General features: G+C 43.5%; 1 protein-coding gene across 1 annotated transcript in view; it reads left to right on the forward strand.

Moving 5' to 3' along the window:
* Nucleotides 1-22,715, forward strand: part of CNTN5 (contactin 5) — a 934,675-nt gene that overhangs the window by 609,670 nt on the left and 302,290 nt on the right. The window contains exons 5-6 of the mRNA XM_048492765.1: nt 3,285-3,408; nt 5,157-5,332. Coding sequence (XP_048348722.1) covers nt 3,285-3,408; nt 5,157-5,332 — 300 coding nt within the window. The remainder of the gene's footprint in view (nt 1-3,284; nt 3,409-5,156; nt 5,333-22,715) is intronic.

Here is a 22,715-nt window from a genome sequence, read left to right on the forward strand (position 1 = left end):
TAGGTGGAAAAAAATCATAAAAGTATGAAAAGAGGATGGTTATAATTAGTTAAGAACATAAGAAAAAGCCTGCTGGCCAGAGTCCATCTAGTCCAGCACTCTGCTACTCGCAGTGGCCCGCCAGATGCCTTTGGGAGCTGACATGCCGGATGTGAAAGCAATGGCCTTCTGCAGTCTCAGATCAAGGAGGATCAAGATTGGTAGCCATAGATGGACTTTTCCTCCATGAATCTGTCCAAGCCCATTTTAAAGCTATCCAGGTTAGTGGCCATCACCACCCCCTGTGGCAGCATATTCCAAACACCAATCACGCGTTGCATGAAGAAATGTTTCCTTTTATTAGTCCTAATTCTCTCCCCCCCGCCCCAACCACCCTTCAGCATTTTCAATGTATGCTCCCTGGTTCTAGTATTGTGAGAAAGAGAGAAAAATTTCTCTCTGTCAACATTTTCTACCCGATGCATATTTTATAGACTTCAATCATATCCCCCCTCAGATGTCTCCTCTCCAAACTAGAGTCCCAAACGCTGCAGCCTGTCATCATAGGAGAGGTGCTCCAGTCCCTCAATCATTCTCGTTGCCCTTCTCTGCACTCTTTCTATCCAATATCTCTTCGATATCTCTTCAATATAGTTTTTCTCTATACAGAAAGCATAGGCTGAGAGTTTATCACAGAAGACATGTCCAGAAGATATTACAATGTGCAACCTCTAGCTCATGAGCATGGAGTGTGTGCATGTAGGCTCCCTCCCTGTGATTGAGAATGCTGAAAAAGCAGAATTCCCAATCATGAGGATGGACGTTATATATGTAGACTCAGCCATTGAACTAAAGACTGGGCCTAGGGATAGGGGTATGACCAGTACACTCTTGTTTACCCATATATATTTGTATTGATTTTTATTAGAGTTGTTGGGCATCCCAGAAGACTTTGGGGGTTAGAGCATGGAGAAAAAGACATTGTCTATACACCAATGTCACTTTCAGCTGAAATTCAGAATTTAGGATTCTAGCATTTGCAAATCTCTATAGATTTATCATAGTGTCCCATGGCATCACTTCCGGTTTTTACATGCACACTAGCTTGTACCTCCTAAATTGCTCCCAAAGGTTGTTGTTTGTGGCCTGTTAATCCTAGTCTGCAAACAATGTGCAAGGATTTGGGGGGGATCAGATAGCAGAAGCAAGGCAGGAACTTTTGCTGTCTGCCAACTTCATGCTCCCACCTAATTATGATGTGTCCCTTTCCTCCCTATACATGGAGAATCCATGTTTTAAAAAGTGTAATGGTAGCAACACCTGATTGATGTAAACAACACTGTTGGATCCTTGGCCCCTTCCACACACGCAAAATAATGCATTTTCAAACCACTTTCACAACTGTTTGCAAGTGGATTTTGCCATTCCGCACAGCTTCAAAGAGCACTGAAAGCAGTTTGAAAGTGCATTATTCTGCATGTGCGGAATGAGCCCATCGCTCCATCACCATTCAGTGTCAGTGATGGTACCTGCAATGCTAGCTAATCTCTCCTCATTCAGTACCATAGAGCAGTGTAACCACTAGGGAGATAAATACAGTGTATGTTAGTGGCTAAGCCTGTTTTGAAATCTTGGAGGAGTTCCAGCCATTTTTTTCCTTGGGGGGAATGGGATGCCAGACTTTCAGAATCTAGCTGTGGCAGACTTTCAGAATCCCAGGGCATAGTGTCTGTTTGTACATGTATGCACATTGCTTGTATTTCTATTTTTTATTTATTTACATTTATTCCCCACCCTTCACCATGATCACAGGATGGACTATAATAAAAACCATACAACAGTAAAATCACAACAGTTAAAATCCAAAAACAGTAAAATCATAATAAAGCCCATTCTAAAAACCCAAACACAATAAAAAAATTCTACATCCACTCACCCCACCCACTCATTACCTCTCTTCATGACCATTGCTTCTCTTCATGAGTCTTGATAAATGTTAACTGGTTATGTGAACTGTCTCATTGAAAAATAAGGGCTTGAAGGGCCAAACCATATATTATTGTGTTTTCCCCAGGGAAATGACTGGGTCAGGATGAGAGGCATGTTTTGCAGTTTTGCACTTCCCAGACAGTTGCAGACTCAAAATTGATGCTATGGAGAAACAGGGTGTTGGCCTTCCCCTCTACACTGGTTTCCCAGTCTGAAACTTCACTTTTTGCCATGTTGAGGGTTCCACATGTACTGTTGCCTTACATGACTCAATTGCCAAATGGAGCCAACAGCCATCACTTGGACTGATACTGGGACAACCTTGGGGGAAACATAATATATAATTAGGCCCCTTGGCAGTGGCATAGCGCTCACAGGATAGGGGGCACAATGTCCTGGGCAGAGCAGTGGAGGAGGCGTTGTCGGGCCATCAAGGGGGCATGGTGGGAGCGTGGCATGGCGTTCCAGGGGTGTTCTGGGGAGGGCGACACCATGGTAGGGGTGAAGGGCACGCATGTGCCCCAGGCACGGTTTCCCCTCATTCCGCCTCTGTCCCTTGGTGAGAGTAATAAGATTCTCAGTATTTGAATGGGCTCCGATATTTCTTCCATTAACACAAGATATGTTCCCCGGCAATCAATCAATTCACTTCTTTTGTACCCCACTTTTGTCCTCACCCAGAGAGGCTTACAACATTTTCACCTTCACCATTATATATGCACTATAATTTGTGAAGGAGGTTAGGCTGGGTGTGTGGGACTGGCCCATCAAGTTTTCATGGCAGTCAGGTTCAGGTTAGATTGCTCCAGGTTAGGAAATACCCAGAGATTTTGAGGATAGAGCCTGAGGAGGGCAGGGTTTGGGGAAGAGATGGTCTTCAATGGGGCACAGTGGCATAAAGTGTACCTTCCAAAGCAGCCATTTTCTCCAGGTGAACTGATCTCTGTTGCCTGGAGATCCGTTGCAGTAGTGGAAGATCTCTGGCTACCACCTGGAGTCTAGTACCTAGACAGTACTAATCAGGATTGAAACCTAAGTCTTCCCAGATTTGCCCAAACGGCCATCACTCAATTTAGGAGTATCAAACCTCTGCTAATGGGATAAGAACTGGATACTTGTCAATCCAAGTTTTGTCTGTGGTGCTGTGATTGACTTGTTTATGCATGCGAGTAACTACTTGCTCTTGACGTGACTTTGAGGAAGACAAATACACTAAAAAGGCCATAGCTAACTGAGGCAAAAATTCTACTTATTTGAGATGTGTTCTAAGCTCAAATGTTGGTCTCTGAAAGAAATGGTTCTTTCTGTCTTCACAGAGAGCGCAGATTATGGGCCAGTGTTTATTCAGGAACCCGACAGTGTGATCTTCCCAACTGATTCAGATGAGAAGAAAATTTCCTTCAGCTGTCAAGCCCAAGGGAACCCTGCACCGACCTACAGGTAAAGAACGTGCTTACCAGAGTATCTTCCTTTTCCTCAGGTTTGTTATTTATGTGTTTAGATTGATGCCCTACCATATTCTGAGGGTCAGGACAACTAGAAGTTTATATTCATGCATTTCTCAGGTGGGGTTGTTTAACTGTGAGAAAATAAGCAAGAGAGATGTCGCCTTCTACAACAGAAACACATGTTTGGCTGAAAAATTACCATGTTTTTTTCTTGATAGTATAGGAGGGAATCAGAATTCAATGGGGGAAAAATGGAAAAGGGGATTTTCAAATAACAAGCTGTTCAAGCATGTTCTGAAGAGAGGGTAATTGCCCCTGATAAAAGCAGGCTATATCAGTGGGCCCAAAATGGAAGGAAGGCAGGGAATACAGAATGTCAAACTACTGAGTGCAAGCAGAGTTGGTGCCTAATGCTTGTCCTCTTCCCAGTCAGAGGAGACATTGTCCACTTAGTTTGGAGAGAGGTGTAGATAAGTGGTGGTTCTAGCTTCTCTTCTAGGGCACCTTAATGCCAGGTGGATACTTGTGGTGTTTATTGTATGTTAATTTGCTGCTGATCATTGATCTGTTTTTTTAAAGACCAAGATTACTGTCTGGGAACAACCCCCCCCCCCCCCGCCCCCCAGTACTAAAACTGCCCCCAGATGTACCAAGGATGCTCATTTGGGAGCCCCCAGTGCCTGCCACAGGGAAACCAATCAGGACACTGGCAACCAGGAGACATGTTTTAACAGCATTTCTCCTGAGCCAGTATGGCTTAGAAATCAATCAAGCAATCGAAGAAGACGAGAAAGAAGAGTTGGTTTCTATACCCTACTTTTCTAAACCATTGTGGAGTCTCAGTGTGGCTTACAATCACCTTCCCTTCCCTCCCCACAATTGACATTTTGTGAGGTGGGGCAGGCTGCGAGAGTTCTGAAAGAAGTGTGACTAGCCCAGGGTCACCCAGCAGGCCTCATGCATAGAAGTGGGGATGTAAATCCAGTTCACCAGTTTAGAGTCTGCCACTAATGTAGAGGAGCAGGAAATCAAACCCGGCTCTCCAGATTACAGTCCACCATTCTTAATTATTACACCACACTAACTGGCTGGCAGGCATAGCAAGATGTGTTGACTGTGCAGAACAGCAGGTGTGTGTACTAGGTATGTAGGTGTACAGCCATTGCAATGATTTTAGGTGTACAGTCACTGAGAAAGAAGCCATTACCATTAAGCTTGTGCACAACTGTTTATGATGCAGATGTGTCCTGTGTGTCTACAAAAAGTTATGGAATACAAACAGTTATATAATCATTAGCATTACCATTGTTATTAATTTGATTTATTGTATTGTCGAAGGCTTTCACGGCCGGAATCACTGGGGTGCTGTGTGGTTTCCGGGCTGTATGGCTGTGTTCTAGCAGCATTCTCTCTTGACGTTTCGCCTGCATCTGTGGCTGGCATCTTCCGAGGATCTAATTACAGTCCACCATTCTTAATCATTACAACCCACTAACTGGCTGGCAGGCATAGCAAGATCTTCAGATCCTCTGAAGATGCCAGCCGCAGATGCAGGCGAAAAGTCAGGAGAGAATGCTGCTAGAACACGGCCATACAGCCCAGAAACCACACAGCACCCCAATTTGATTTATTCCTCACCTTTTACAATACTCTTTACAATCTATGACTCTTTTATTTCCACATTTTAACTTTTCTTGAAGTGGATGCTTATGTAATTGTTTTCTCTGCTTTCCTCCACAGATGGCTCCGGAATGGAACAGAGATTGACACTGAAGATGACTACCGCTACAGTTTGATAGAAGGAAGCATAATTATCAACAATCCTAGTGAAACAAAAGATGCTGGACAGTATCAGTGCTTAACTACTAATGTTTTCGGCAGCATTCTGAGCAGAGAGGCCACACTTCAATTTGCATGTAAGTAACAATGCACTGTTCGTTCTGTTCTGAAACCTAAATCAAGGGTTGGATGATGGTGTGCTGTGTCTTGAATCTTCAAGATCATCCCAGAGAGGAGTTTGAATGAGACTTGCAGGAATCAGTTATTGGGCCTGTCAACTCTGATCCATCCGTTGCTCTCTGCTAATTGAGGGCGTTTGCCAGAATTTTGCAGCCCGTTGAGAATTTGCCTCAGCCCATGGCTCCCATAAAATGCACCACATCATCACCATATTTACCTTTTATTTATTTATAAACAGTTTTATACCATTGTTGCATACTACTTATATCAGTGTTTCCCAACCTTTTCGACATCGTGGTACCCTTGACCTTGCTCTTCATATCTCAGGGTACCCCTGAAGTTCATTTGATTTTCTTTTTGCATTTTTTTGGTTTTTTTCCGTTTTTGGCCTGTAGGTGGGGGGAGTGGCAAGCAGGGGGAGGGGAGGGAAAGCAGCATTGACAACCGCATTGTTTGTTTGCCTAAATTCGACATGGATTGGGGGGATTTAAAGGGAGAGCTCCGTTTAAATCTACCCCCCCCAATCCACACCGAATTTAGGCAAATAAAACAATGCTGTTTTTCAGTGTTGTTTAAAGGGAGCCCATGAAGCTTCCAACCCCCCCTTCAAAATCCATTTGATTCCGGTGGGGGGGGGCAGGTGGTAGCATTGTCATGGTACCCCTGGGACGTGCTCATGGTACCCCAGGGTACCACGGAACCCTGGTTGAGAATCACTGACTTATATCATCTGTTTTATAGGTATGCACTTTAAAAAATGGTCAATGGGTACCTTTACAAAATGGTTCCCAGGGCTTACCTGGGATGCCATGCCATCCCGCACCCAGTCCCTTGCCAAATTCTTCCTATCTCCCCACCATGCCTCCCCCTGCCGTGGCCCTCACCATGCCCCCCACCCCCTGCAAAAAAATCAACAAACCTTTCTTCAAACTGAACACATTGAGCCGGCAAGATACTGGGGACAGGGATAAAGTCAGAGAGAGCTTGCTCCTTCTTCTGCATGCGAACAAGTGACAAGTGACAACTACTAATGTAGTTACATTTGCCTTCAGAAAGGGAAATTTCTCAAAGATGAGGGGGATAGTGCGCAGGAAGCTGAAAGGGAAAATCAAGAGAGTCAATATGTCCAAGATGCTTGGAGGTTATTTAAAAACACAGTCACAAAAGCTCAGCTGGAATGTGTTCCGTTATATTAGAAAGGCAGCTTCAGTCCAAAAAGAAAGCCACCATACAATAAGGGACGCGGAGGAAATTATTAGGAAAAGCATGTCTTTTAGGTACGGAAGTCCAACTTAACTGGATAAAGAATACCAGAGAGAACACAAATGTAGGCAAAAGCAGAAGCCAAAGTTAGCCAAGGGAGGCAAAAGGATTGCGGAGGAACACATGGCTGTGAACATCAAAACTAGCAACAAACAAGTTCTCAAGTACATCAAAAAAGCAGAGGGAAGCTAGCAAGGGAAGCGTAGGTCTGCTAGGATGACAAAGGAAACAAAGGGTGTGTGCTAAAAGATGACAGGAGATTGCAGAAAGCTGAATGAATCTCTTTGCATCTGTCTTCACTCCAAGAGGAGGTGGAGGAAAATTCCTGCACCTGGAACCAAGCTTTAGGAGGCTTAACCGAGAACTAACAAAAGATAGTGTGGTAGACAAGGAAGAAGTTCTGGCAGCCATTGATAAACTAAATGTTACCAAATCCTCTTGGCCCAGATTGCATTCACTCCAAGAGTTCTTAAAGAGCTCAAGCATGAAAATTGTTGATCTTCTCACTTTTAATATGCAACTTTTATCCTTGAAATCAGGCTCCATCCCTGAAGACTGAAGATGTATTAATGTCAGTCACACCAATTCCTTAAGAAAGGATCTAGGGGGACCCGGGAAAATTACAGGCCAGTCAAGTTTGACATCTGTTCCTGTAAATTAGTAGGACCCGTCATTAAAGATAAAATTATAAACATGTAGAAAGCAAGACCTGCTGCTGGAGAAAGAGTCAGCATGGTTTTTTGTGGAGAGGCAACCTGTCTTTACAAACTTCTACTAGAGTTCCTTTGAGGCCGTAAACAGGCATGTGGATAAGGTCCAGTGGACATTAATCTACTTGATTTCCGTGTTGCTTTTGACAAAGTTCTCACCAGAGACTATTGAGAAAACTCAGCAATGAAGGAATAAGAGGGGAAGTCCTCCTATGGATTAAAAAACTGGTTGGAGAAACAGGAAGCAAAGAGTGGGTGTAAATGGGAAATTCTCAATGGAGAGATGTAGGAGTGTGGTCCCCAAGGATCCGTATTGGGACCAGTGGTTTCTTAACCTATTCATAAATGACTCCGGAAGTAGGGTGGTAGCGCGGCGGCCAAGTTTGCAGATGATAAATTAAATTGTAGGGTGGTGAGAACCACAAAGGATTGCGAGGAGTCTGGCGACCTTGATAAATTAGGTGAGTGGGCTAAGAAATGGCAAATGCAGTTCAATGTAGCAAAATGCAAGTGATGCACATAGGGCAAAAATCCAAACTTCACATACATGCTACAGGGCCGCGCTATCAGTCAGACCAGGAAAGGGATTTTAATGCCTTAGTTGATAGTTCCATGGGAATGTCAACTCAATGTATGGCAGCTGTGAAAAAGGCAAACCTTATGCTGGGGATAATTAGGAAAGGAATTGGAGAATAAAACTGCAAAGATTAAGCCATGCCCTTATATATAAAGCTGTGGTGCTTACCCACTTGGAGTACTGGTGTTCTGCCTCATTCTCACATCTCAGTGCGATATTGAAGAGATAGAAAAAGTGCAGAGAAGGACGACGAGGATGATTGAGGGACTGCACTTCCTTTATGAGGAAAGGCTGCAGCGCTTTGGGGACTCCCCTTTTTTTAGTTTGGAGAGGAGACGGGCCTGAGGGGATATGATTGAAGTCTATAAAACTTATGCATGGGGTAGAAATGTTGACAGAGAACTTTTTCTTCACAATACTAGAACCAGGGCATCTACTTGAAAATGCTGGGGAAGAATACCAGAACTAATAAAGCGGAAACACTTCTCACGCTAACGCAGGATTGGTGTTTGGAATATGCTGCCACAGGAGGTGGTGATGCATTACTCAACCTGGATAGCTTTAAAAGGGCTTCTACAGATTTATGGAGGAGAAGTCGATTTATGCATACTTCAATCTGATCCTCTTTGATCTGGAGATTGCAAATGCCTTTAACAGTCCAGGTGCTCGTGAGCAACAGCCACAGAAGGCCACGTTACATCCTACATGTGAACTCCCAAAGGCACCTGGTGGGCCACTGCGAGTAGCAGAGAGCTGGACTAGATGGACTCTGGTCTGATCCAGCTGGCTTGTTCTTATGTTCTTATGTTCTTATGTTCGGTCTTGCCTCTGCCTTCAGTGTATTGCCAGTCTCAGCACCACTCAGACAGAAGAAAGTAAGGTGAATTTTAGAGGCACCATTCCTATAAAATTCATCTTACTTTCCTCCATCTGAGTGGCACCGAGGTCAGCAACACACTGAGGGCAGAATGTCAGGATGGCTTCCTGACATCAAACGGGGCTTTGATTTCTGTTCTGTTAATGGGTTTCACTCTACTTTCGGTTTCCCACTGCTCCTGCACTTTGCAATGTGTAGTTAAGTAGATTGCGTCCAAGGGCTGAAGTGTTTTGATATGTCTCCACATGGCCTGGAGAACTAATGGCTCTTGCATTCTTACTCTGTACTGTCTGGCTTTGATATTCTGGGGCAAGGGAGGAAGGGGGGCACCCCAGTGGGCTTAAAAAGGATGTTCTGGAAGGCAGTTCCCAGAACTAGCTTCTTCTATGGCCACTCTGCCATTTGTCAATAAATAACTTTGATTGAAATCATGGAATCCATTATTGGTAACAGATCCAGCGCTTTTGATCCAGACCAGGGAGGGCAAATTTTAGAGGCACCGTTCCTTTAAAATTCACATTACTTTCCTCTGTCCGAATGGTGCTGAGGTTGGCAACACACTGGGGGTAGTGACAGGGCCAGGGAGGGTGCACTCCTTCCTTTGCCTTGTCTTGGCCCCCAGTGTTTGTGTTGCCAACCTCAGCACCATTCGGACGGAGGAAAGGAGGAATTTTCAAAGCACCATTCCTTTAACAGTGCCTCAGTGCACTTGAAGAAAAGTTCACCTTGACCTGGCCCGGCCTGGCCTGTAGTGGGGGTGAGGTGGGGGTGGTGGGAGAGGGGGCAGACAGGTAGCAAAAATGCACCCCCATGTGAAAGGGGTACCTAGTTCCCTCTCTGTCCCCCCTAGATACGCCATCGAAAATGGTCATTTTAATTCTATTATGAGAAAGTCAGGATTGCCGTGGTTATAATTTTCATCAAATGCCAAAAGTATTTGGTATCATATTGGGATGGGGTATTATTTATTTATTTCAAATATTTCTAGGCTACCTCTCCAGAGACCTGCCTGAGGCAACTTACAAGGGTTTTTTTAAACGCCATTTTAAAGAACCACTAAAAATAACATCAAGACTCCCAGGACTGAACGAAAAAGATAATCATGACCTTTCAAGAACCACTGAACAATGCCTGCTTATTGTCTCAGTCGTATCGAATCAGAGAGATTAGGAAAAACAATCATAATCAGGTCTACTTGAAAATAAGCCCCATGTTATTCAGCAGAGTTTGCTCCCAGGACTTCAACCTTTCTCTGCAACGAATCTTACAAAAATGTTACATGCTGATGCCAATTTACCATCTCGAACTGATGGGTGTCACTAAAAAACTCTTTAAATGAAACTGATGGCAGAGAAATAGCCCTTGTTTACTGTGTCTCACTGCCCCCACATAGATTTCAAGTGTTCTTTCTAATTCAGTGCAGCTCTTTCACCATCAAAACTCTATACACAAACAAAGGTATACCGAGAAGTTGAGGTTCTACTTGTGGGAGAGAAGTGACATTGGAGTGTAACTCTCAACCTTTTTCCAGCTCATCATTTCAAATCTTCACCAAAGCTTTCATAGAGTCACTTTCCAAGTTCCCCAAAGCCTCAAAAAAAAATCCAGAAAGAATCCATTAATCTTCTGAGCCCAACCAACTTTCTCACAGGCAACAGGTAATACACCAAGAACCACGTCTTTAGCAGGCAACAATCCAACCATGACAGTAGCTTGATTTCTAGATTGCTTAGGTGATCCCAGGCACAGAAAGGGAAGATCTATCAAATGGCCTCTCTTATGTATTACACCCTTAAGAATCTGAGACAGTCCAGTGGTTGCCATGGCAGACACCAAGGAAGGCATACATAATGAGTATCTCTTCATGATCTACCAGTAAAACAGATATATCTTGCGGAAACCATTTTCAGCTTCCTCCAAGATAAAGGTAAAATATTGAGTGGCTGTCAGCATTCAAAAGGATCCAATGAGTCACAAAACTCCTGAGCCAGATTCAGGGTCATGTGATCCAGGCAATCTTTTGGATGTGTCCATCCTTTACTGTCAACTCAATGATCCACACAGCAGGTGAAACAAATAATACAAGGTCAGATTACTATCCTTAATCTGTTACCTACAGGAATTGGTTACTTTCACCCCATTGTTATGAACTGTTGATATTAGTGCTTTCAGTTATGCCTAAAGTTAAAAAGGTTCTGTAAGCTTATAGCAAACAAAATTGTTTTTATTTGTTCTATATGGCATGAATTAGAACAGATTTAGATATCCTAGCATGAAAATTTATCATCCTGTATGATGAGAATTAACCATGCATGCATGGCTTCCATCAGTCTTGAAATGGGATACAAATACATTTTTAAAAGGTATTCCAATATTGAATGATTGGAAGGGCACCAGATATTCTTCTGACTGAGTTGCCTTTTGGTATAGAGCAAACCCTCAGAAATCTCTACCTTAAGGCAGAATTTTGTATACATAAACTAGTGACTGAAGATTGGCTAACCGTTACTTTATTAGAAACCTCTCACAAAGGAGTTTTTTGTACAGATTATTCCACAATTGAGTTCTTGTTAAGAGACATTTCTACTTGTGCCTTTATCATCAGGCCAGGTTATATCAGCCTTCCTACATGAAATGTTAGCACATTGGGGTTATCAGTGAACACCCAGCTAAAAAATGGATAAATGTTGCAACCAATGTTAAGTCAAAATAGGCTGCATTCCTAAGGATACTTGCTTGGATGTAAGCTCTATCGAATAGCATGAAATTTACTTCCATGTAAACCTGTTTAGAATTGTTCCTGCCATGATTTAAAAAAGGTTTTTAAATGACACCACTATGATTTGAGCATGCTGTGGTAATTAAGAATGATAGAATTCTGTTCCAATTTCCTTGGAGAAAAAACATCTGTTCTTGGGATGCTCGAACACCTGCCAGTTCAGCTCATGTGCTCTTCACCACTTGGGATTTCCTTGATGTACTGTTTGTCTGTTCATCAGCCTGTTCATGGCTGTTCAGCAGGTGGCTTCAACATATTTAATTTGCAAAGCTTTTGGCGCATGCGCATTTTCTCACACACACCCTCTTGCTGCATGGCTACTCTTCTTAGCAAGCAAGTTGTTTAAATAATCAGTCAAGCTGTCAATTAAAATCATATAAATCTGTCATAAACACTGCTGTTTAAAAAATCCTACTGTTCAGTATTTGTCAAGTAGTTCTTAGTTACTTAGTTACATGGCAGTCAGTCTGTTTGAATCAGTAGCATTCGTGTGTGTGTGTGTGTGTGTGTTTTAAAAATCTGATACAAACCTGTTTGAAAGTCCTTTCCCTCAACCCTGTTATCACACACCAGAAGGTGAAGGAATTCTGTTGACTTTTATTTTTATTTTTCACAGGCACTATCCTTCACAAAGGCACAAATAAAGTAAATATACTGAGGTAGAGGTAAAATTAAACAGTAAAACAGATTTATTTACCAGGCAGAGGAGATAGTAAAGGTTGGAATATTAACTTGGAGATGGATTTAGATGAGGCAAATAAGGCTGGAGGCAATTGGAATATATTTACATATTCACAAGAGAGCTTAGCACAGAGACAGAGGCTCATTCCGCACACGCAAAATAATGCACTTTCAAGCTGCTTTCACAACTGTTTTTGCCATTCCGCACAGCTTCAAAGAGCCCTGAAAGCAGCTTGAAAGTGCATTATTCTGCGTGTGCGGAATGAGCCTTATAGTTTTTGTTCTCATCAGCACAGCCTTTAAGATTACTTAATTTAGTTTAACTTAGATGTTTCAAAGATGTTTCATAGACTGTACAGTTCCCTTGTTTAGATGTTCTGTCTTATGGCTGTTCACAGAGTCCTTAACCCAAATAAATTCAAAGATACACACGTTGCACTCTGGCTGTGTCACTCAACACTTCTATTAATATTTACATTTCCTTATAAATACAACATCAGTCTTTCAACTCTTATAATTAAACATTAATAGTCACTTAGTCCATTCAGTTCTCTATTAGAAAACAAAACTTCAGTTTCATATCTTCATACATTCAGTAACAAAACTTCAGTTTCATATAGTCCATATATAGTCCATAGAAACGTCTCGCGCGTATAGAACGTTTTTCGTGCGTCTTCCTCAGTATGCCCATATGTTCAAACAACTTCCATCAGTTCTTTGAGGCTCCTAATGGGTATATCGGCTCTCTATTCAGAGTTGCCTGCTCCCATCTCTGCCTTCCGTTCGTTTTTTTGCACTCTTGACATTGCACTCTTAAAGGTAGTTGGTGATTGTTCACAGAGTCCTAACATAGGCTAGGTACATTCACTCAGTACCTTCAGACAGCCCTTCCAGTTAGGTAAAACCCTCAACAATAAAACATGAACTCTCTGCTGAGGAACACTCAGTTACACTCCCACTGTTACACTGGAACACTTCTCTCCCTAGAAGATATTCCTAATCTAATTTATAAAGGCTCTTCAGCAAGCCTATTATTAAATTCTCCCAACAGTACACATTGTCTGTGTATTTGATTGCTTTCACCCAGCACATAGGCTGTGGACCCCTCTGAGATGTTTAGTTTTCACTCAGTTAACGGCATGGATGATTCCAACCAAAAACCTCTTGGATGTACTAACAATCCGGTTGAATTCCGAATCATCTTCAAGGTGTGGGTTTTGACCTTTAAGGCATTACACGGCCTGGGACCCTCGTACCTTCGGGACCGCATTACCCCATACATCCCTACTCGGCCCCTGCGTTCAGCAGAGGCCAATCTGCTGGTGGTCCCCGGCCCCTCAACACCCTTCCTCCAACTGCCCGGGCCCTGTGGGACCTTGGTGAGTTCCGCAGGGCCTGTAAGACCGTGTTGTTCCACCGGGCCTTTGGAGTGTCCAGCTGCTGATATGGTGCCCCCCACTGCTCTTTGCTCTGGCACTGGTACAACAGAGCCCCTCATATTGAGGGGCCTGCCATCCCCCCTTTTGGGGGTGGGTTTTAATTGAGCCTTGGACGCCTCTTGTTTAATTTGTTAATTGTTAGCCGCTGTTTTTATGTATTTTAAGATGTTTTATTGATGGAGCCTATGTTTTGTATTGTATTGGATTTGCTCCTGCTTACTGTTTTACATTATGTTGTTCACCGCCCGGAGCCCTCTGGGGATCGGGCAGTATAGAAATTGAATTAATAACAACAACAACAACAACAACAACAACAACGACAACAACAACGGAGATATCCTCCTCCCCACTATGCATCACATTGTTATTTGCACAGAGCGTAGGAGGCCGCAATCAATCAGGTGCCTTCTCCTGTTCCTAGGCCCCTATGTCTCATTTTGAAGGTAAACAGTATTTTACTTAAACAGAACTGCACTTTAAAAATCATATTTCTACTGCAGTACATTACAGCTGCCAATGAATGTGGATGTTTCATCATGGCTAGTAGCCACTGATAGATCTACCCTTCATGGCAGAGTTATCCTCCCTGATTTGCTACAGTTAGAATCTGTGTCCAAACTAGGATTTTGGGACATTCTTGCATACCTGGTGGGCCACTGTGAGTAGCAGAGTGCTGGACTAGATGGACTCTGGTCTGATCCAGCAGGCTAGTTCTTATGTTCTTATATACCCCTTACCTGTTCTTTGTGTATGTACAAATGCCAGCGCTCAAAATTGAGTCAATAATTAACTGCATAGGCAATCTTATTTTCCATTTCTCCCTTCTCCTTCCCCAGTAGGACTTCAATAAAAGTAAATTATTTCAAATCTATGTTCAAATTTATACATATATAAAAAATCTTATGATTTGGGTAGGCAGCTGTGTCTCTGTTTCAGTCCAAGGTCTTGGTAGCCTTACCAGACTTGTGCCATGGATGGAATGTAGTCCTGAGTGACTTAATCACATGTGACAAAGCTACGCAAAATATTCTTCTTGTACAATAACGTTAAAACTTTTCTGTCTCTACTAGATGAGTTGTGATTAACATGCCTGAATGTTTCATTGCTCTGTTTGAAGCAGGAGGCATCTGGAATAATTTTGTCACATTTCAGAAGTATTCCACAATAACAGATATTCTCTCCAGATACAGTAATTTTTAATGACGTTCAGCAATTCCTTGCATAAAATTGTCACGGTGCCATATTAACTTATTACCATGCTGATAAGGTCTTTGAATTGATAATGTGACATCTCCGACTTCTCTCACATCCTGCTGAGTTTTGAATCTGAGAGCTGCTAGCAATCTATCAAAAGTTTAGGTTTTCACCAATTTGTATCAAATGCAAAATGAATTTAAAAGAGAAAACAGGGTTTTCCCATGCTCCCACCAAAGTCTCTATATACCAACCTTATTAAATTGATAGCATGCGTCTAAATACAGAGCACTCTGTTTCTAGGGTATTTGGATGATTTATAGTTGGAAAGTTTCACTACGTTTCTCCCTCCCTCTCCTTTGCAGCTCTTGCTTAAAAGTTCGAATCATTATTCAGGACTCCGCAGGGAAGTGCTGTATTAAGTAGAGGATCTAATGGTGCCCCATAGCTTTGATATAATGACAAGGATTCTTCCAAATTCTCCCTCCCTCTAGATTTAGCAATTCCAGTTTAGCTCATTTGCAAAGCTGAGCCCCATTCTTTAGTTTTACTTAGAGCATTTCCTTGCAGCATATACTGCCATTCCCAGTGTGGTGTTGTGGTTAAGAGCAGTGGACTCTAATCTGGAGAACTGGGTTTGATTCCCCACTTCTCGCCATGAATGGTGACTAATCTGGTGAGCCAAGATGCCAGGGATCAAACCTGGAACCTTCTGCATGCCAAGTAGATGCTGTACTGCTAACAGAGGCGTTGCTCCAAGGGCGCCGGGGTGTGTGTGTGCAACACACTGAGTACATGCCCCTCTGGGGGTGTGGTGAGGGCATTCCGGGGGTGTGGTGGGGGAGTTCCAGGGTGGGACGGGGGTAGAGGACACATAGGTGCACCTGGTGCTTTCCCCCCTTGCTACGCTCTGACTTCTAAGTCACAGCCCCTCCCCTTGCTCGATTTGTTATGTGTCGAACAAGTCTTCTCATCACAGGACTCACATTCCTAGATGGTGAGAATCTTTGGCTAGTAATAGTTCTTTACGCAATTTTCTGCCTGTGATTAAAGCACAGGCTAAAGTTTGATGAATGAGTAGTCCTTATAAAGAAGTGTGTTTTCCTCTAAAAGCCCCGAGAGAGAGAGAGAGAGCACTTGCCTAATAATAATAATAGCCTGTTAAAGATTTTATGATTTAGTTTTATGTACTAAGCTGGTATTGGTAGCCCAGGATTTATAACATTAATCCAGTTCCTTTTCTTTCTCCTGACTTCCGTGGGAAACATTCACTACCTACATGAGAGTTTAATAGTACAGCTGCATGAATAAGTTGCAGCAGTTGCAACCCAAGGGAAGATGGAAAGTGATAAAGGAGCGTTGCTTCTTAAATTGGCTCCCTTTATGGCTGACAGGTGTCAACCTTTGCTGGTTGTGCAGGATATCAATTATATTAATAATTATTATAAATGAGTGATAAAGCTGTCATTGCTTATGCATTACAGTTTGGATCTACTGGATCTATTATAAACAAGTCTTTGAACACAATGTTCCAAGTTCTCCCCAGGAAGAAGCATTTCAGGGGAATTTTCGGCTACTGCTAGAGGGGAGTCAAGAAATTTCTGGATAGAAATCCCTTTCATTCACAAAAGTTGTCGGTTGATCCAAGCCTATATCTCTCTACTTTGCCATCTTTAATATTGTGTATGTTGGGGGGGGGGGGGTTCTGCCGTTTTGCATGAGATTGCCATTTTTGTGATAAAAGTTTTGTTCAGTAGTTTATTCTAAGTTTTTTTCCCTTCTTTTTAATGGTATATACTTATTCAATGAGCTATGGAATGGTATGGTATAGCCCAATCTCATCAGATCTTGGAAGCTAAGCAGAGTTGATACTTGATAGTTGAAAAATACAGCTGCAAGAAAAACTTTGTAGAGGAATGCAACAGCAAACCATCTCTGCTTCTTGCTTGCCTTGGAAGTCCCTTGTTGAGATCACCATAAATCTATTGTCGAAGGCTTTCACGGCTGGATTCAACTGGTTGTCGTGGGTTTTCTGGGCTGTGTGGCCGTGGTCTGGTGGATCTTGTTCCTAACGTTTCGCTTGCATCTGTGGCTGGCATCTTCAGAGGTGTATCACAGAGGGAAGTATGCTACACACTGTGTCCACATTGTGTCCCCACTGGACTTCCCTCTGTGACCTTGGGCTAGTCACAGTTCTTCAGAGCTCTCTCAGCCCCACCTATCTCACAAGGTGTCTGTTGTGGGGAGAGGAAGGGAAAGGAGCTTGTAGGCCCCCTTGAGTCTCCTTACAGGAGAGAAAGGTGGGATATAAATCCAAAATCTTCTTCTTCTTATACATACATACACATTCATGATGGCAGAAATAATATGAATAATATTATATTCAATAATATGAACAAAATTTTCCTCAATAATATGAACAAAAATTGATGGAAATATTGTCATTAAAATTTTAAAAAAACTGCATCAGGTCCATCAACATGGCATTAAAGCAATGGTGGGATTCAGCAGGTTCACACCACTTCAGCAGAACCAGTTGTTAAAATGGTGCTTGTAAACAAACAGTTGTTAAATTATTTGAATCCCACCACCGGAACCTGAAAATGCATATCAATGCACCATGGAGTCACACCTTCAGCTGTTCTGGGTGGCAGTTTTAGTCAGAATATTCATGTCATGCCTAAAGAAAAATTTCTGAGACACTCAAACCCACTGACACAAATGAAAAGACCACAAAGAAAAACCTTAATGCTATCTCCCCCCATGGCAAATATATGCTATTGTCAATTCTCATTCCAATCTTGGCCCCTTTCCACATGGGCCATATATAGCATCCCGGGGAAACCGTTCGCACAGGACGTGTTGCTGCTTTGCAGCAGCGCCATCCTGGCTTTCCCTGGGTGGTGTGAAGCCGCCCCTGAAAACCTTGCTCAACCTCACACCGCTGGGAAGATGCTGTTTTCCCCATTGGCTCCACTCACCATTTTGTGCAGCATCCCTCTGGAGAGCTGCAGAGACCCGCCCACACTGCCCTCCAATCTCTGGAGGTTGCAGGGCAGTGTGGGCAAGTCCCTACAGTCCCCCAGAGCGACGCTGGATGGGATGGTGAGTGGAGGGCTCCATCCCTGAAGACTGGAAGATGGCCAATGTCACAACAATCTTTAAGAAAGGATCTAGGGCAGGGGTAGGGAACCTTTAACACTCAAAGAGCCATTTGGACCCGTTTTCCACAGGAAAGAAAACACATGGAGCCACAAATACTTTTTGACATTTAAAATGAAGATAACACTGTATACATTGGTTTTTTTACCAATTATAGTGTGTTGCTTATGAAAGCAGTGGCTTTCACATCATGCACGGGCTGCACACACACAGAAAGCCACATACACACCCATACTCCCCATGGTTTTTGAGCACTGAGTGCATGCAAAATAAATATATTTTATAAATATGAATATAATAATGGAGATGGAGAAAGACATTGGCTGCCTGATTCTGTTCCGTTCTGGGAAGGTTTTTTTTTTGGGGGGGGGGGGTGCTTTTAAAGGATGCATGCTTATATAGTCATTATGGCTTTCCCTTTTCCTCCCGCTCCCAGAGTCTAGAGTCCCTGGCGCAGGGGAGAGGCTGCGATGAGGGGTCGCTTCTTTTCCCCTGAGACTCCTTCCCGTCTCCCCCTGCCTCCCTCCCTCTCTTGCTCCGCCTTCTCTCTCCTGCTTCTCTCTCTCTCTCTCTCTCTCTCTCTCTCTCTCTCTCTCTCTCTCTCTCTCTCTCTCTCTAAGATGGCTCCATTCTCTCTCGCCTCTGCTTCTCTCTCTCTCTTTCCCTCCTGTTCTCTGTCCCTCTGCTTCTCTCCTCTCCCTCTCCCACAGTCTCCCTTCTGTTCTTGACTCTGATCACTTCTACTGTCCTTGTCCTTTCTCCTCGCTTCTCCCGAACTGTCACTCCACTCCCTTCCCTCCATCCGCCCGGCACGCTTCCATCTGCATCTCTTTTAAAGCCTCCCTCACTCCCTCTTCTGGGGCGTCCTGTTCCGCTCTCAGCTGTCTCCTCCCTCCCAGCCACTCAATAAAGCCTTGCCGGGCCATCCCAGCTGCAGCTCCTTGTCAGTTGCTCTTCAAGCAAGGCCTCCCTGCTCCTGTTAAGCTGCCCTCCCCCCTCTTTTTCCAGCTGCTGCACGCTTGGCGGCGACGGGGCTATAATCTGGGCTCCGCTGGGCCCTAAAGCGCTGACCTCGGCCTGCTAAGTCCAGGTGGGGTGGACTTCGGCCATCCCCGACACCTCAGGGGTGAGAAGCAGAGGCAGCACCTCAGCCCCCTCGCAGCTGCTCCGGCGGCTTACTCTGGGCACCCTAGGTGGAGCCGGACTGCAATAAATGAATGGCCATGGCGGGAGTGTGGGGGTCGGCGGCTCAAGGTGGGCGGGAGGGCACGAGGCGGGCGAGCAGTGCAGTAAAGCACGCGCAAAAGGTTCAGCGTTCTTCCGACAAGTAAAGCGCGTGCAAAACGTTCTTCCGGCACAGAGGAGGGGAGGGGAGAGGAGGGGAGGCAAAACGTCCTTCCAGCACAGAGGAGGGGAGGGGAGGGGAGGAGCCGAGTAGAGATCTAAACAGTGCGGAGACAAGCCTCGTGAGCCAACATGAGGCCCCAGGAAGGGGCAGCCACGCCGGGAGCCGCACTGCAAGTAGTTAGGAGCCGTTTGCGGCTCGCGAGCCATGGGTTCCCGACCCCTGATTTAGGGGGGACCCGGGAAATTACAGGCCAGTCAGTTTGACATCTGTTCCTGGTAAATTAGTAGAATCTATCATTAAAGATAAAAGTATAAAACATGTAGAAAAGCAAGACCTGCTGAGAAAGAGTCAGCATGGCTTTTGCAGTGGCAAATCCTGTCTTACAAACTTACTAGAGTTCTTTGAGGGTGTAAACAGGCATGTGGGCAGGGGTGAACCGGTGGACATTGTCTACTTGGATTTCCAAAAGGCTTTTGACAAAGTTCCTCACCAGAGACTGTTGAGAAAACTCAGCAATGAAGGAATAAGAGGGGAAGTCCTCCTATGGATTAAAAACTGGTTGAGGAACAGGAAACAAAGAGTGGGTGTAAATGGGAAGTTCATACAATGGAGAGATGTAGGGAGTGGTGTCCCCCAAGGATCCGTTTTGGGACCAGTGCTCTTTAACCTATTCATAAATGACCTGGAAGTAGGGGTGGGTAGTGTGGTGGCCAAGTTTGCAGATGATACCAAATTATGTAGGGTGGTGAGAACCACAAAAGATTGCGAAGAGCTCCAAGCGGACCTTGATAAATTAGGTGGAGTGGGGCTCAGAAATGGCAAATGCAGTTCAATGTAGCAAAATGCAAAGTGATGCAATAACAGGGCAAAAAAAATCCAAACTTCTTACATACACGCTACAGGGGTCAGTGCTATCAACGTCACAGACCAGGACAGTGGGATTTAGGCGTCTTAGTTGGATAGTTCCACAGGAATGCCAACTCAATGCATGGCAGCTGTGAAAAAGGCAAACTCTATGCTGGGGATCATTAGAAAAGGAATTGATAATAAAACTGCAAAGATTGTCATGCCCTTATATAAAGCAGTGGTGCGACCGCACTTGGGAGTACTGTAGGTCCAGTTCTGGTCGCCATTCTCAAAAAAGGATATTGGAGGAGATAGAAAAAGTGCAGAGAAGGGCAACAAGGATGATTGAGGGGACTGGAGCACCTTCCCTATGAGGAGAGGCTGCAGCGTTTGGGACTCTTTTTAGTTTGGAGAGAGGAGGCGGCTGAGGGGGGGATATGATTGAAGTCTACAAAATTATGCATGGGTAGAAAATGTTGACAGAGAGAATTTTTTCTCTCTTTCTCACAATACTAGAACCAGGGGGCATTCATTGAAAATGCTGGGGAAAGAATTAGGACTAATAAAAGGAAACACTTCTTCACGCAACGTGTGATTGGTGTTTGGAATATGCTGCCACAGGAGGTGGTGATGGCCACTAACCTGGATAGCTTTAAAAGGGGCTTGGACAGATTTATGGAGAAGTCGATTTATGGCTACCAATCTTGATCCTCCTTGATCTCAGATTGCAAATGCCTTAACAGACCAGGTGATCGGGAGCAACAGCCGCAGAAGGCCATTGCGTTCACATCCTACATGTGAGCTCCCAAAGGCACCTGGTGGGCCACTGCGAGTAGCAGAGAGCTGGACTAGATGGACTTTGGTCTGATCCAGCTGGCTTGTTCTTATGTTCTTATGTTCTTATGTTTTTATGTAGGGGGGTGACCGGAGGCGGCTCCATGTGGAGCCACCTCTCCAGCTGAAAGGGAAGTGCCGGCCGCTCACATGCTAACGTGCGAACAGCCCCTAAGCCTCCACCAGCATAAATTATGCCGGTGGAGGCTCGGCTCCTTGCGTGTGCAGAAAGGGCCTTGCTGTGTAGATTTGTTGTTAATACCAAAGGTTTTCTGTCCCTGGAACACAATCAGTTACCTCACAGAATGATCTGATTTTTTTATTTGTAACCAGCTCCATGAACTTAAAAGGCAACCTGAGGCCTAAATAAACTGTGTCTTTTTTCCTCTCCCCAAAACATTTATTTTGCAACATCCCCGTCGAGTCCTTTAAAAAGCTCTGAATAATGGTTAATATTAAAAATGAGAATAAAGCTGACAAACCCAAAACATTTAAGATGTCAAAATACAATCTAGGCAACATTTCTGAAGAGTTTAAAGACCATTTAAAAAAACAGATTTCCATTACTAAGGCCAAGTGAACTTGAACTGGAAAAACTATGGGCTGAAACTAGTATGCAAAGACTATTGCTGTAGTCAAAAGAAATGAAAAGCCTTGATGGATGACTGATGAAACTCTTAACATTGCTAAAGGTAGATGAAATGCAAAAGTAAAAGGTAACATAAATAGAAATATGGGTTTGAAAGTTAGTAATGAAGAAAGCTGATGGGAAGAAAGTTGATCCATTTGAAATGTAGCGTTGTTGGAGTGCCAGACAAATTAGTGGCTTCTAGATCAGATTAAGCTTGAATTCTGCTTAGAAGCTAAAATGACCTGAGGCTATTGTACTTTGATTGCATTATTTCATTTATTTATTTATACAGTCTAAGACCAGAGAATAAAAGTATCATAATACAAATTACAGGAATAATACAAAATAATAATAAAAATAATACAAAAATTTACAAAAGCATTTATAATCTTTAAAATATAAATATGCTGATAAAATTATGAATACTAACCCAAATTTCCTTATTTTCCTCACTATCCAACCACATTTGGCTACATTATTGGTGATTTCCTGGTTCTTATATGTTAGCATAATTGTAAGGAGAATCTTTCTACCTCTTCCTAGAAAGTGAGAAACTATAGGAGCAATGAGGCCTTCTCTAATATGACTGTAAATCTTACAGTAAAATAAAACATGCTCCAGTGACTCAATGATCCTTTCTGCACATAAACATTTTGCTAGAGGTGTTTCTTTGTATTTCCCATAGAGGACGACCCAGGCTAATACATTCTATCTTAATGCAGTAAAAGTTGTTCTGTAACCAGGATTATCTAAGTACTTAACATAAAGCATCAGGACAACCTTATTTAGAGTACTTGGGTCATAAAGAAAACTCTTTGTTCAGATCATGCTGTCTTTCATTATCCAAAATTCTCTGTTTCACCATCTCCTTTGCCTGGGTCCTTGTCCATGGTTATGAGAAGTTATGATGAGAGACCATAGCAATTCAGTTTTGCCTCCAGCTGCCTTTGCCATGGAGAAACAAATGAATCCCTCAAAAGGAGCTGGACTAACCCCTTG

This window comes from Sphaerodactylus townsendi, linkage group LG04 (genome assembly GCF_021028975.2).
Source record: "Sphaerodactylus townsendi isolate TG3544 linkage group LG04, MPM_Stown_v2.3, whole genome shotgun sequence".
Lineage (NCBI taxonomy): Eukaryota > Metazoa > Chordata > Lepidosauria > Squamata > Sphaerodactylidae > Sphaerodactylus > Sphaerodactylus townsendi.